A 16194-nucleotide genomic window follows, 5' to 3' on the forward strand; every position below is an offset into this window, starting at 1 on the left:
CAAACAACCAGATCAGTCTGGCTCCAAGCTGCAGAGCTGTAATTTCAGCTGTTCCCTTCTAACATCTGCTTATCCAGACCCTTAGTACAGCTCATTAGAAGAGTGCACATGCTTAGCTTTTTCTTTGGGAGTCTCATAAGCGTGGCTGCAGTTGATCTGAAGTCATGCTCCATTAAGCCCATTACCAAATGTCATTTTGCCACGTACAACTGAAACCAAGTGCTCAAACATAGATCAGGCAACGGCACTACAATGAGAAGAATTAGCTTGCAATTGTAAAAGAACAGATTTTTTTTCCCTCTAAAATGTTACTGTGAGTTTAGCTGCTGGGAGCAAAGTATGGTGAGTAGGAAATAACTACCAAAAAAATTCAGTGAATGACTCTACACAAATACATTAAACATCAGAGCCAAATTCTAGCTAGATAGATACAGATAACTAGAATACAATCTGATTCTGCTTCAGTTAGATGCAGAAAATTTAATGGTATCTACATAGTTAAGTAAATGTACACTAAATAGCTTTGCAGTTCTAGATATTTTGTCTGAAAATATCTGAGTACCTTATTCAGCCCTAAGAAATTCTTGTTTAGATTATTATTCATAACAGTATTGATACATCTAAAAAAAGGTTTAATTTTTCACTTCAGACATCAGAACATTTCCAGCCATGAAAACAATGCTGCAGTTGAAACTCCATGAAGAAAATTAATTTAAAGCACAAGGATCTTGTCCAAATTTAACCATCTCAGAAATTAGGTCACTTCTGCATCTGACATTATCACTTGACACCAAAGACCACAGGAAAGAAGGTACATGTAATAGCTGGCAACTCAAATATTCTGTCCTGAAACAGCATATCTTCATTTTGCTTCAAGACCTGATCTGCTAATACAGAGACTGAAGACAGTTTCACTCTATCTTCACATACACAAAACAAGCATTTAAAAACAACATTCATGTTTTTAAAATATCATTATAAGATAGATGTTTTAATTACAGACTTTTAAAAACATCATAAAACCAAGCTGCTGTCTGCTTATTGAAAGATACTGTGCAGGCAGTATTTTTTTTTTTTTTAATGTACTGCATTTCCATAAAAATCAAAGCAAGGTTTCAATCTTTACCATATGAAAGGCATTTTGACAAATAAAAACCTGCAGGAATATTCAGTAGCATGTATCATGAAAATCAGCATAAACGTCAGCAAGCCTACCTAAACTGAACTCTAAAATTGGCTCATCTGGATCCTGAACGTTTCCTGTAAATCAGAAAAATTAACACAAGATCAGCCAAACATTGCTGTCATGTAAATCCTTTCCTGAAATTGCAGTCATACAGAATATAAATTCAGTTTTATAGAAAAAAATAACATGCCATTCAACAAGCCAGGCTATTTAAAAATATTATTAGCTAATCATATTGATACCCAATAATTATTTGCAAAACCTGGGGTGATCTCATTTCATAAAGCAGGTTGAAACTACAGCAAACTATGCAATATTGTATGGAATGTGGGAAAATAGATTGACTAATCTCAGCAGGACACAGGAAGATTAAAGCCACTTAGTGTTTCAGCCACTATTAACTCAAAATTATTAAGCCTGATACACCTCCTTGGTGATTGGTGAACAGGAAGAAGTTTAAAACTACCCATCTTCCTCACTAAACAGAGAAAGCCTCTGGAGGTTACAGCCCTAATTTAGTCACCATAAAAGGTGAGGCAGATAATTTTCAGCTCCCTGAACTCACTTGAAAATGTTATACAATGTCAAACAAGGTGGTTGCTAAGGCTCTTTCGAGACCATGACATTCTTCTTTTGTTTCTCTCCCTATTGATCATTTTTTACTGATACATAACTTGCACAAAATTCAGGTTTAGTGATTTTTTTATTTCCCTGTCCAGTTTTAAATGTTTTTTTCATTAAAAAAAAAAAAGTTTGAGATTTTTACATTTTTTAGTGTAATTCTTTAATCTCATTCTCTTCAGATAATCAGGAACATTTAAATCTTCTATCAACTGAAAGAAAAAAACCCTACAGTGAAGTAACAGAGCAATACCTGACACGAGGGTACCTACCTGTGAGAGAAAGGCCCAGCATATCAGAGGTGACATCGATGGTGGAGGCCCTTTGCACGGTGCGGGACTTTGCACCATGGCGGGGACTGTGTTCTCTTGCTGTCATTTTGTCATGAAGAACCCCTTCTTTTCTTGCTGCTTGGCTTTAATGATGTTTGTCTTGCAGAGCAGCAGAGTGCAGCAGGTCGTCTCCAGTTGTTATTCCTCTAACATTACCACACTATCAATAAAGAGAGCAAAAAGATGCGGCAAAATTTTAGGCCACTATCAGCTCCTGTTCTTTTGCACTGCAGCAAACCTACTGCCATAAAACTGCCTTGGGTCGTTCAAACAAAGCACGGATCCAAGACACAGTAACCCAATTTGCATGAATCTTACATCTGTAGCACTCCAGTGGAAACTGTTGAAAACTGTACCATATGCAAGAAAAGCTCTTCTGCCAGAGAACGGGAGTTGAGATTCATTAACCAACCAGCTGCTCTTCTCCTTTGTCTAAGTTATTAAACCACCCTTAATGAAGTTTCCTGGTTTCATAACCCCAGGGGAGCACAAGTAGATTTGTCAGATGGGGACTCTGGCTACGGAGGAAGGACAAGGGATAAGGACAAAGGGACAATAGGTCGGCAGAACGCTGAGCAGAAGGGCAGGAAATGCTGTTGGTGTCAGCAGGCTGTGTCATTCTGGGCTTTACTGCCACGAAAAAGGGATGCTGAAAACTAGAAATAAAACCCACTGAATCAGAGCGAGGCTGAAATCCTGGGGTGGCACTGGAAAGAAAAAGCAAAAGGGGATGCTGTTGATGAGGAATACGTTGCTGTGTTTTGCTTTTCCTTCACCGTACACAATATTGGTCTAACATACCCATGGCAGTTCCTCCCCTCATAATGCCTATAAAATGATATGCTACAGTAGCAAAGAAGCACACAGCCTATAGAAAATTTGGTTACATCAGTAAATGCAGTGCTTTTGGCTTGGCTAATAAATTCGAATGCTCCTTCCACAAGGCACATTAGGACCGTAGTTATAGAACTTTTGTATCCATGTCATACTATAGTGACAAACTCCATTGTTTTAGGAAGTCAGATCAGAAGTAAAATCTGGTAAACCTGGAAGGCACACAGTGACTAATAGCTTCAAAGGAACTTCTCATTCATTTTACAAATCATTTAAACCATGCTACATAATTAGGAGTATATTTTCTTTCATTTTACATTGATAGACCTAACAATGAGCAAGATGCACTCTAATTAAGAAGAGCATCCAGCTTTTACTTATTTTAAATAGGCATTTTGACACTGTCTGAAGACTAACTGAAGTCTCTGGATTTGACTAAGTCAGCATCCCCCTCTGCAGGATTTCAATAGAATCTCCCCCTCTCCACAGGGAACTCAAGCATCTTAACTAGTGATGGTTCACTGGACATCTAAATTCAGATGTAAGTTAAGTATCTAAGATAATTGAATTGAACACAACCCTGGCCATATACACGAGTTTAGGTATGAGATTTTAAAAGGGGAAGAAAGGAATTTGGGCCACATCCACCAGAAAGGCCAGTAAGCTGCCACTCAGAACAAATGCTTCCTCAGTCATTCAACTTGAGTTTACAGAATATAATGTCATAAGCCAATTCCAAACAGGAAAATGGGGAATTACTGGGTGAAAAAAGCAGAAATTGAGAGCTCTGGACATCCTATCCCCAAAAGCTTTGAATACTTAGGGACAGTGTTAACAAAACACTCTGCTTACAAATACAACTCAAGGCAATCAAAACTTAAACCAGGCCATTTTCCAGTTCATACAGAAGCGCACAATAGTTGAAGTTGGAAGGGACCTCTGGAGTACTGTATTGGGTTTGGCTGAGCTGGAGTTAATTCTCCCCAGAGCATCTTTCTAATGCTGTGTTTTGCAGTGCTGTAACTGGGTGTTGATAACACACCAGAATTTCGGCTACTGCTGAACTGAGCATCAGAGCTGCACTTCTCCAATATTGCTCCGCCTCGAGAGTATGCTGAAGAGTGAGCAAGATTTTGGGAGGGAACACAGGCAGGCTAGCTGACCCAAACTGACCAAAGGGATATTCCATGACATATGATATCAGCTCAGATACATAAGCTAAGTGAAAGAAGTAAGTGTGGGAAGATTCGTTGATGGCATCTGTCCTTTGGAGCAACTGCTATGTGTATTCAAGCCCTGCTTCCCAATGTGACCTAATATCATCTAGCTTGATGTGAAGCAGAGAATAACATCTTTGTTTGCTTTTGCTTCCATGCACAGCCTTTGGTTTGGCTTTGCAGTCTATCAAATTGCTTCTATCTTGACTCCTGTAGTTATGTTATATTTTCCCTCTTCCCTGTGCATATAAGAAGGGGAGTGATAGAGTGGCTTTGCTAAGTATCTGCCTCCCCAGCCAGGGCCAAACCACCACAAGTTGATATAATCCAAATCCCCTGTTCAAAAGCAGGGTCACCTAGAGCAAGTTGCATCCAGTTGGTTATGGATAAGAATGGATCTTTCTGGCCAATCTGTTTTTCTCAAAGTTTGAGCATTCACAGTAAATTTATATATATATATACATATATTAAAAAATAATGTGTAAGTGGATAGTGAGCCACAAGTCTTTCTCAGCTAGTACTGAATGCAGTAAGATTCAGTCAAACTGAACTTCCATAAAAATTCTGTGACAAATCTTTCCATTTGTCTAATTTTTTCCCCCTTCTTTCAGCAAAAAGTTTGACCATGGTTTGTTCTTTATGCAGTGTGACAATTAACAGCTTGTAAATCCATTAAACCTAACTGCCTAATGAATGGGGCACCTACAAAATATGCTTGCACAGATTTAGACAGGATGACCTGATTGCTTCCCTCAAACCACTTATTAGAGGAAAACATGTTCACATAGGTACAGGTTGGAGAGCAATTAGGTTAAAAAGTCCAATTGTTTTTCACTCAGAATCTCTGTAGTTGCAGATATCCTTAAAAAGTATAGATCCTTGAGAATAAAGTCAGGCTTTGCTTTGAAACTTTCAATGTAAATATTGAATGTAACAACTTTCCAAGGCTATTTAAGTTCTCAACTATTCATTTGCAAAATTATTTCCTCACCTAATGATACATTTTTAATTTGCTTACACTGATCATACTTACAGTGGGCTCTTTTCCTCATGGGTGGATTTTGCATACTGTAACATCAGTTAAGTCCACATCTAAGAAAACAACAAAATAATCAGCATTATTAATCAATGTTTTTATTCTCAGATTAATCATAAATTTAAATTTTGATTATCACATTAAAGTTTACTGACAATAGAGAAAGAGTATGGTCTTCTGCTGGACCTCATGCAGAAAATAGTCATAGTAACAGCTAATCAGAGCAGGAGCACAGAGAAATAAGCTTATGCTGGAAAGGATTGACTTCAGGTCAGCATTCAGTGAGTGGGGTGAATAGCTGTAACAAACATATGTTAATGTGTTTACTGAAAGGCTTAGTGCTGTGAAGAAAAATAAACTCATGTATGTATGTTATGCAAGAGCATTTGTAACTACACTTGCTGTTCTACAGTTAAACTTTCAAAAATTTGCTCTTTGGAGGAGTTATAACCAGCACTGTTAGGAGAAAAGATCCTATGTCAAAACACAGAAGTTCAAAAGATCAGGATGAAGACCTCTTTCTCCACTGGGTGAAATTATTGCATGAGGCAGGCTTCTACAAAAAGCCAGCAATAAGGCTGATACAGGAAAAGTGAAATATTCTAAACTCTATTAGGTTAACTGAGGGTTTGTTATTTACTTGTGGTACCATCTTATTTCAAGTACATTTGCATTAAAAGGGTATGCATTTTAAGACCTCCCACGTATGCCACATGCCAATGAAAGAGAAAGGGAAGTCCAGTCTGAGATCATTTTGTTTGTTTGTATACTCTGCAGCCCTACCAATTACCCAAAACTGCTTAAGAACATAGGTATCAACTCTTACTATGGAAAGGGGTTTATCTCACCCAAACTGCAGGTATCTGATCTCAACCCACTGCTCAGTTTCCCTATATATTCAATGATGAGACACAGGCACTCCCAGAGAATGATTCATCATTTTCTAAGGTAGGTAGGATGAATCACTCCTTGAAGACACCCCTCTCTAATTATAGAAAGGATTTAGATGAATAGGTTACACCTGATGCTGCAGTTGGGCAAACTGAATCACTCACACAGTTGTGCTAGCTCAAGCAGGAATGATTTCCTCCTGTTCCCTGCACAGCCTGACAGGCCCAGAAAACTGGTGGTCTGATCACTCTCTTGGAACTACAACCATTTCAATAATTACAACTTCATGATCTTGTTTTTGATAAACATCAGCAGAGATAGAATTCCTACCAAATTAAAGGTAGCATTTACACACCAGGTAAGATTCCTTAGATGCCCTCTAAAGACTGGTACCACTCCTGCAACCAGCAGTCCCAAAAGCTGGTGCAATTCATGGCCAGGCAAAGCCTTTCCTGAAGATGGGATGATGCATCTGAGCATAGCCTTAGGCTTTGCCTTAACTAACACTGCACAGTAGACTTTGGCAGTATGTGAAGGTTTGCACTTCATGAAATGATGTTACAAGCCCAGTTTTCAATTATGGCTTCAATATAAGCATGTAAAGCTGCAGCTGACCCACAATACCACTAATGGTCACCTCTGTTGTGCAGAAATGGCTTCTGAACAAGCCTTCATTTCATTATGTGATTATTTATTTGGTGCTGTATTAGCATAAAAGCACATGACCAGAAGAAACCATCTTCATTGGATGCCACTTCCAACCTACCTGCTACCTTTAGTCCTGATAGTTAGCCTTGGGATGCAAGTGCCACTGCTCACAGACTTGAAACTATTGGACATTTGGTCTCACTCTGACCGATTCAAGATCTCAAGTAAAAACAATGACCACCTTGGCCCCAAAAGAATCCCCTAATGATTAATTTGTACATCTACAAACTAATGCCCTCATTATCTCCACAGCTGTTTTGGCAAAGTGCTTTGGTCTGTTCCCTTCTCAAAAACCAACCAAACAACAAACCCAAACCAAACAAAAACAGACCCCAAACAAACAAACAAACCAACCCTCTGCTACCAAACTACCCCTTGAAATAAACAACTGTCAGGTGAGATGAGGTGTTTTACAGCCTAACACCAGTTTTTTGTGGGGTTTTTTGACACTCATTACACAACTGTAAGAAACTGGATTTCTTTTTTCCAATTCACACATCAATAAGCAGAAGAAAGAGGCTACTCTGATTATAGAACAAAATACACTTTGAGGCTGTAGTTTTCTACAGCCAAAGGGTGCACTGGGTTTATGGTATTTGATCAGGTAAAGACGCATGCCAAAGCAGAAAACACCACAGCAGCAGAAGGCTAAATCTTACTCTCTTCATGTAGATGCACCAGTAATAGAGAAAGGGAGAGTGTGACAGCTTTAATGCTTTAAAAGATGGGGATGCAATCCTACTAAAAGTGTGCCATCATCTCCAAGAAGGACTGAAATCTAGTTGAGGGATACTTAATGAACTGGTGGTATTTCCCCCTTTCAGATTACTGCTTAAGACTATCTTCCTCCTTGCCAGCCAGTTCAATGTCCCACTGTCTCACTGAACAGAATCTTGATTAGCAAAACACCTTGTCCTAAAGACCCTTCCTGTTGCTTTCTGAAGACCTCCTCAGGATTCCAAGCAAGTGGGTAACTTCAGCGAGAACAGGGAAAAGTTTTCCACAAGAAAATGAAATAAACTACCACAAGAAACAATGAATGCATTTGTGCAGCAGAGAAATGCCCAAATGCCACCTTTCAGTGACACTTTGACAAAAGGCCATTTCAGTAGCAGAAAGCTTGCTTTGTTTTTGCTTTCCTATCAACCCTCTCTCTACTTAGGAACAAATCTGTAGGTCACAAACTTCCCTCTTGATCCTTCCCTGCTATGAACTTCAGCAAACTCAATCTAAAAACCTCTTTTTATGCCTTTAATATATGTGAGTACTTTTAATAGAAAACTGCAATTTAGGCCGTTTAGTTCTTAGTGCAAGTTATGACTATTTGCCTATATTCACAACTGAAATACAATCAGCATTGTTCTTAGTGAAATACTGCTTTAATTTTACTTGTCATTGCAACACTTCTATTTCTTCAGTAATCCTATGAGCACAAAGACATGCACATCTACAGGTGGAAGTGATCATTTGTAGCACATTTTTGCTAATTAAAAAGGAAAAAGCACAGCTCTGTTTCACTCTGCAGGACAGCTTTTATCAAGTTAAGCACAGCACAATGCCATGGAAAATGATGACTCTTGCTACAGAGCAGTTTGAAATGCAATCACAGAATGGGCTGGGCTGGAAGGGACCTCCAAAGGTCATCTAGTTCAACCCCCTCTGCAGTAAGCAAGGGCATCCTCAACTACACCAGGTTGCCCAGAGCCCTGTCAAGCCTCACCTTGAATATCTCCAGGGATGGGTCGCCAATCACCTCCCTGGGCAACCTGTTGCAGTGCTCCACTACATTTATGGTAAAGAACTTGCTCCTAAAATCCAATTGAAACATACTTTTCTCTAGTTTGAAGCCACTGCCCCTTGTCCTATCACCACTGGCCTTCGCAAACAGTCTCTCTCTCTCCTTGTAGGTTCCCTTCAGGTGCTGGAAGGTCATTATTAGGTCTCCCTGAGAAACATCGTCTTTTCCAGGCTGAACCGCCCCAGCTCCCTCAGCCTGTCTTTGTAGCAGAGGTGTTCCAACCCCCTGATCATTTTCATGGTCCTCCTCTGGACCCGCTCTGTGAATAGAGGGCTCCAAACCTGAATGCAGTACTCCAGGTGATCTCACCAGAGCAAAGTGGCAGAATCACCTCCCTGTATCTGCTGGCAATGCACCTTTTGATGCAGTCCAGGATGTGATTTGCCTTCTGGGGTGCAAGCACACACTGTCTGCTCATGTCCAACTTCTCATTCATCAGCATTCCCAAGTCCTTTTCCACAGGGCTGCTTTCTATCACCTCATCGCCCAGGCTGTACTGATAGCAAGGACTGTTCCAGCCCAGGTGCAGGACCTTGCACTTGCTCTTGTTGAAGGTCATGAGGTTCATCTGGGCCCACCTCTCCAGTTTGTACAAGTCCCTCTGGATGCCATCCTGCCTCTCTGGTGTACTGACAACACCACTCAGCTTGGTGTCATCTGCAAACTTGCTGATGGTGCCCTTATTCCCACTGATAAAAATATTAAACAGCACAGGTCCCAGTACAGACCCCTGAGGGACACCATTTGTCTCCATCTGAATTTCAAGCCATTGAGCACCACCCTATGTATGCAACCATCCAGCCATGAAATCCTTATCTCTCCAGCTTGGCAAGTAGGATACTGGGGAGGACTGTGTTAAAGGCCTTGCAGAGGTCCAGATAGATCACATCCACAGGTCGTCCATTATTCACTGACACAGTCACCTTAGCATAGAAAGCCACAAGGTTGGTCAGGCAGGACTTGCCCCTAGTGAAGTCATGCTGACTGTCTTGAATCACCTCCCTGTCACAGAACCAACCAGGTTGGAAGAGACCTCCAAGATCATCCAGGCCAACCTAGCACCCAGCCCTAGCTAATCAACTAGACCATGGCACTAAGTGCCTCATCCAGTCTTTCCTTGAAGACCTCCAGGGATGGTGACTCCACCACCTCCCTGGGCAGCCCATTCCAATGCCAATCACTCTCTCTGCCAAGAACTTCCTCCTAACATCCAGCCTATACTTTCCCTGGCACAACTTGAGACTGTGTCCCCTTGTTCTATTGCTGGTTGCCTGGGAGAAGAGGCCAACCCCCACCTGGCTACAATGTCCCTTCAGGTAGCTGTAGACAGCAATGAGGTCACCCCTGAGCCTCCTCCTCTCCAGGCTAAATAATCCCAGCTCCCTCAGACTCTCCTCATAGGGTTTGTGTTCCAGGCCCCTCACCAGCTTTGTCACCCTTCTCTGGACATGTTCCAGCACCTCAACATCTCTCTTGAATTGAGTGGCCCAGAACTGGACACAGTACTCAAGGAGTGGCCTGACCAGTGCTGAGTACAGCGGAAGAATAACCTCCCTTGTCCTATTTGCCACACTGTTCCTGATGCAGGCCAGGATGCCATTGGCTCTCTTGGCCACCTGGGCACACTGCTGGCTCATCTTCAGCTACTATCTATCAGTACCCGCAGGTCCCTTTCCTCCTGGCTGCTCTCCAGCCACTCTGTCCCCAGCCTGTAGTGCTGCTTGGGGTTGTTGTGGCCAAAGTGCAGAACCCTGCACTTGGCCTTGTTAAATCTCATCCCATTGGCCTCTGCCCACCCATCCAGCCTGTCCAGGTCCCTCTGCAGGGCTCTCCTACCTTCCAACAGATCAACGCCTGCTCCTAGCTTGGTGTCATCTGCAAACTTACTGATGCTGGACTCAATGCCCTCGTCCAGATCATCAATAAAGATATTGAACAGGACTGGGCCCAGCACTGATCCTTGGGGAACACCACTAGTGACTGGCTGTCCAATCCTCTCAGCCTCCTGTTTATCAACAGAAACTGAAACAGCTTATAAATGGTCTTTATCCTAAATAAATCTTTACTCTCTTTGCAAGAAACATGCTGGCTACATCGTGGTGAAGTTTTCTGTGGAAGGGATGACATCTCACCTCATGACCCAGGGTTCCATGTCTATATAGGTCATGTGAGAGAAGCCCCATGAGAACAAGAGACATAATTTCTATTGCGGAGCTTGGACTGGAAATACATTTCTGAATTTGATGGTCCTTTGGACATCATCCTAAAACCTGCCTCTTCTAAAGCAGTCTTTCATCATAACCATGATGCTCAACATGCAGAAGCAGCACTACTCTAACCTGAAAGAAATAAAAGAGCTTAAACCCCTTCTCTAAGCTCCTCATACCACAGGAAAGAGTGGAGTAAAGGAACTTATGATCTGAAATGGAGATGAACCAGACATACCTTAACACTTGCTAAAGATTTTTAATTGCTTTTGATCACAAGAAGATGGCAGAAAAATATCCTCCAGCATACAGGCAACAAGGGGAACCACAGAAGAGAAGAATAAAAGCACTGAAACTAGTGAGGTTCTACCAAGCCCGGATTACAACAGAAAGTCCAGGATCTATCTGCACATAATACCCATCCACTTCACAGACTAACACAGCTCTAATTAAAGCTTCTGTATTCTGGTCAAAGCAACCCAGGAATCACAGGCTATTGTTAGCACTGTCCTCTATGTGACTGATGGGATTTCACATTCTGCTCTGAAATCACTGAGCTTCATCTGTGCAATGGGACCACACTCCAGGGATATGCTCTAAATATCAGTTTACTTTCCTGACACTGTATTTTCTCTCATAGAAAGAATGTTCTGTTAGGTCATAGGCACACAGGAAAAATCTCCCATACACTCTTCATTTTTACATGGCATTGCTCTGACTTGCTGCTGTTCCCACACTTACTGTTTAAAATGTTAATGTAAATCTGAAATACATAGCAGCATCAGTGGACAAATCAGAAATGTGTGAATTCTTTCTCTAGCATACATGTTTTCATTAAGACATAATAAACTGCCTCAGGGAATGAAACAGTGTCAAATATTTAGGAAATTTTTAATAAATGTTAGTGTAGGAGTAATATGCCACAAAGGTTACCATTATGCTTTAGGCAGCATAGTAAAACTGCAGTCCGATGCTACTAATACAAATTTCTCCATCAATGTTTGTTTTCTACCCCTGAACTGTGCTGTATGCATGTCTTTCTGATTCACATGTGTGCTAGTTTGAAGCTAGCTAGAATGTTCTGGTGAGAAGAAAACAATGGTGATGTCTACTTCACTCATAGGCTTGCTGAGATGAGTAAGAACAAGAACACAAACATAGATAAGAGAGTTGCTCTCTGTCTGGGCTTTGAGCTGCATTTTTTTTCTTTCTAACCTAACCTGCCATCTCTCTGATTAATTCTTCCTAACGCCTCTGGCCAACCCTCCAATCTTCCCTGGGCATAAGGCAAGATCTAGGGTAAGGGAGAGGAGTGGGAGGAAGGTGGAAGGGTGGTTGAGAGCCCCTCCTGGGGACTCAGGTTTCTGGGAGGGGTGCTGTGTTTCTGTATTAGCTTTTAACTCATATATTTCTGTATATATTGTAAATATTTGCTTTTATATTGTGCTAAGCTGTAAATACAAAGCTTCGTTCAATTTCCAGAGCTGCTGAGTCTAGTCTGGGTGATTTTACAAGGTGGGGGGTGGGGAACACCCAAACCATCACAGTATGTCTCTTTTTCTTTTCCTTACAAAGTGCACACTTTGATTATTGTAAATGCCATAATACTAGATATCTTTCTTTGCTGATTCTTCTGTGCTGCTTTCATTTCTTCTACCTTGAAAATAAGGTTATTTGTTTATCCTGATCTTTCTACATCAATGAGAGAGATGGCTGCTGTGGGCCAAGATGCTGACTGTAAGGCTCTTTCCTGGATTCCCTTCTGGAGTCATGCAGACAAGAGGTGGAACACTGGCAGCTTGGAAACACAATCATCCAACTCCACACAAGACAACAGTCTGTGCTTCCCACCACCACTCCCATTTCAATACCTCGGTTACCCCACAGCTGCCACAGTGAAATGCTTTCCTCATGCCAATCCTATCCTGTAGGTATACAGTAAAATCACCCTGTAAAACAGAGCAGGGGATATGTACTGCTTCTGTGTCTTGCCAGTTTCTGAAAATATTTTCCTTGACCATCTATTTAGACAGCATGCAGACCCCACTTTGCTGGCCCTGCCTAATACCTCAAATTCATCCAAAACACTTTGTCTGCATTCCTGTATCTGGGCCAAAGACTCCAAACACTTGGTTGGCTTTCTCGACCAAGTTGGGAGGAAAAACTATGGAATTTCACACTAACTACATAAAGGCAGATGTGAGCTGAAGTGACAGCCAAAATGGAGCAGAGTTGGTAGGTTTGAGGAAGAAAGAATTTCTGAGTTGCTTCTCAAGAAGTGCTAGGACTGAAGACCAAAGAGAGCAAAAGATATTGCTCATCACCTGTCAGCCGTTAGCTAAGCCTCAATACAGACAGTGAAAGAAGAAATAAATCTCAGTGGGCCTTGATCAAGATGCAGCCTTTATATACTCAATAATATTTATACATTCATAAATTATTCAGGAGCAGAAGCACTGGGAAGAAGCAAGAAGAGACTCAAAGATAACTAAAGGGACTGTGCTGTCCTGCATTGCCCAATGCAGCAAGCACACTTCGAGTTGGTGGATGCATGGATCCTAGTTCCACTCTGTGCCCCACACCTCACATGCACACCCCCCCATATGCACACACACATACTCCCTGCTCTTCACAATGCAGTTACAGCAGCTGTATTCTGACCAAGGCAAATGAGAAGAGGACATGGGAAAGGAAGTTACAGGAGATTAATTTGTCTGACTTCTACTGCTGTAGGCAAGGGGCTGCTACAGACACCTCTCTTTCACAAAAGAAATCCAGTATTTCATCTCCCAGCAAAGCCACAGAACTTTGCAAAGTGCTTGTGTAGCTGCATATGAACCGTGCAACACTTTATTCTGCTGTAACACTATCTTCCTCTTTCACTTTCATCTACTAAGAAACTGACATTCTGTGATTCTGTAAATGTAATAAACCTTTCAGCCCAAAATTCAGAGAAGAATTAAGATCATGTCCATGGTTTCCTAGAGTCCAGAGCTGTTTTAAAAACACAAGTTTCAAACAATTGCAACCAAAATCCACTGATTTGTTTCCAGCAACTGGTATTTCCCAATCATTAGATCTGAAGAACAGGCTAAGGGAATTCAGTCTGTTCAGCCTGGAGAAGACTCCAGGGAGACCTTGTAGCAGTCTTTCAGTACTAGCATGAGGCCTACAGGATAGCTGAAGAGGGAACATTCCTAAGGGCCTGTGGTGAAAGGACAAGGGATAATGGTTTCACCTAAAGTAGATTGGTTTTAAACTAGATTTAGATTAGACATCAGGAAGAAGTTCTCAACTATGAGGGTGGTGAGACATTGGAAGGGGTTGCCCAAGTAAGTTGTGGATGCTTCATTCCTGGAAGTGTTTACGAGGCTAGATGAGGCTGTGAGCAATCCTGTCTAGAGGGAGATGTCCCTACTCATGTCAGGAGGTTGGAACTGGATGATCTTTAAGCTCCCTTTCAACTCAAATCATTCTATGAAATAGTTTAGTGGGCTTCAAAAGCTTATTAAAAAAAAAAAAAAAAACAAAAAAAAACCAACAACAACCAACCATCTGCAGCAGGAATGGTAGCAATAATCACAAAAAGCTATAAATGCTATGCAAGGTCAAAGGGCATATAATAGAGCTGAGTTTCTTGCAGCACCCAGTGCCCAAAAAAAAAAGTTTCATATCTCTGTCAATCTTCCAAGCACCAGTATGACTTAGAAAACTGGGGTGTTACTACAGGCCAAGTGTATCTGAATCTTACATTTTTAAAAGCAAATTTTGCATGGATACAGAAAAGCCTGAAAATGCTTACCGAATGACTTTATGTTCATGACTAACTCACTTTCACAATTGATATATTTGACTCTGTTTTTTAATGCCAAAGGCAAGCAACAGTGATGCTAACTACTGCTAATTCCTAGTGCCTCCCACCACACCTTATCAGAAATTCATAAGCATGCTGCCTACTTAAGTACTCAAAACTACAAAGCAAGGCAGAGATGATGTTTCTGCCCACAACTATCTGTTGTGCTTTTCTGGCCGAGGCGAGAATATGTACCTGAAATTCAGCCACCCAAGTTTATAGTCCACCATATCACCAAAGCCACCTTAAACAACTGAGATACTGAACTGCAGCTCAGTGTGGGCACATGTTTTAATATCCTCTATCTCTTCTAGAGAGGGAGGAGCTAATGGCAAAAGGGTGAGACCAAAAACTGCCCAATAACTGCAACAGCATGATTTTTTATCCTACTGCCCAGATGTCTATGGTTAATTTGGTTTACTTTTGTTTATTTTTGTATGGCTGCATCACCATTTTACAACTCCAACATTCCATAGTGTAAAAACAATACAGGCCCAGGAGGTGGTGGAGGCACCGTCCCTTTAGGTCCTCAAGAAAAGACTGGGTGAGGCACTTGGTGCCATGGTCTAGCTGACTGGATAGGGCTGGGGGATAGGTTGGCCTGGATGATCTTGGAGGTCTCTTCCAACCTGGTTGATTCTATGATTCTATTACAGCAGAGAGAAAAGTGGAGATGGGATGGAGACAAGCACAAGCATGGGATAAAAAGAGACGGGGTACACAGCTGACACTTGAAAAAAAAATGTGACTATAGACAGCTCACTCATTGTCACTCAAAGAACTGCAGACATGAGACTGGACATCTAATATATATGTAAAGTACCACACATAGTAAATATGGAAGTAATATGGAGCTGCAGACCCAGAAAGAGAGAGCCAAGTTTAAAAGCTTGTTAGCAAACATAAAAATGACCTCAAGAAGACCTTAGGGTGAAGAAGACATTATCAACAAGAACATCATACTCCTGCTGTCATTACCTTCACCTGTCCTTTAGGTGCTAACAACTGCTGAAATACCTCCACAACCTCACCACCAGAGTGAAACCACCTTAGAATGCAGAAGAGCGAGGAAGAGTGAGCTTTACAGCAGGATAAAAAAGTAGACAATTTGTGTTAGTGATTTTAACTGTATATTTATTTACACTTCCCCCTGTACAGAAGTATTCTTTCTTTTCCTGTAATCATTAGATCTGAACAAGTAACAATTCCTGGATTAGACCATAAATGCTTCAATTATAATAAGAACAATTTCTTGCCTTTTAGATATAATGTGTTTTGTCTTTGCATATAAAACAGATTTTGAGTGTAACAACACAGATGTGGAATTCAGTGCTGTTGTTCGTTGTTCACTTGTACCAGCAGATGCTGTGGTTATCCAGTGTTGTTGTGGAGGGCCTGTAGGCCTGAAAACAGGCTAGTTTATGCCTTGCCCTGCCTGGACATGTTTTTCTGCCCAAACCAGGGGTAAACACATTAAAAGGATACAAGGGGCACAATGGGCCTGGTGCCAC

At 41.4% G+C, this 16194-nt stretch overlaps 1 protein-coding gene across 10 annotated transcripts in view; it reads right to left on the reverse strand.

Moving 5' to 3' along the window:
- Positions 1 to 16194, reverse strand: part of INPP4A (inositol polyphosphate-4-phosphatase type I A) — a 140226-nt gene that overhangs the window by 51130 nt on the left and 72902 nt on the right. For 9 of the 10 annotated variants that reach the window (XM_064143545.1, XM_064143544.1, XM_064143541.1 and 6 more), the window contains exons 2-4: positions 5224 to 5282; positions 2080 to 2299; positions 1216 to 1260 (exon numbers count right to left, since the gene is read on the reverse strand). In XM_064143545.1, the coding sequence (XP_063999615.1) occupies positions 1216 to 1260; positions 2080 to 2185 (151 nt within the window). In that variant the 5' untranslated portion in view covers positions 2186 to 2299; positions 5224 to 5282. Of the gene's footprint in view, positions 1 to 1215; positions 1261 to 2079; positions 2300 to 5223; positions 5283 to 6074; positions 6107 to 16194 lie in introns of those variants that run through there. The other variant, XM_064143537.1, reaches the window with a different exon arrangement.

The sequence above is a fragment of the Pogoniulus pusillus genome, chromosome 5, assembly GCF_015220805.1.
Source record: "Pogoniulus pusillus isolate bPogPus1 chromosome 5, bPogPus1.pri, whole genome shotgun sequence".
Taxonomy (NCBI): domain Eukaryota; kingdom Metazoa; phylum Chordata; class Aves; order Piciformes; family Lybiidae; genus Pogoniulus; species Pogoniulus pusillus.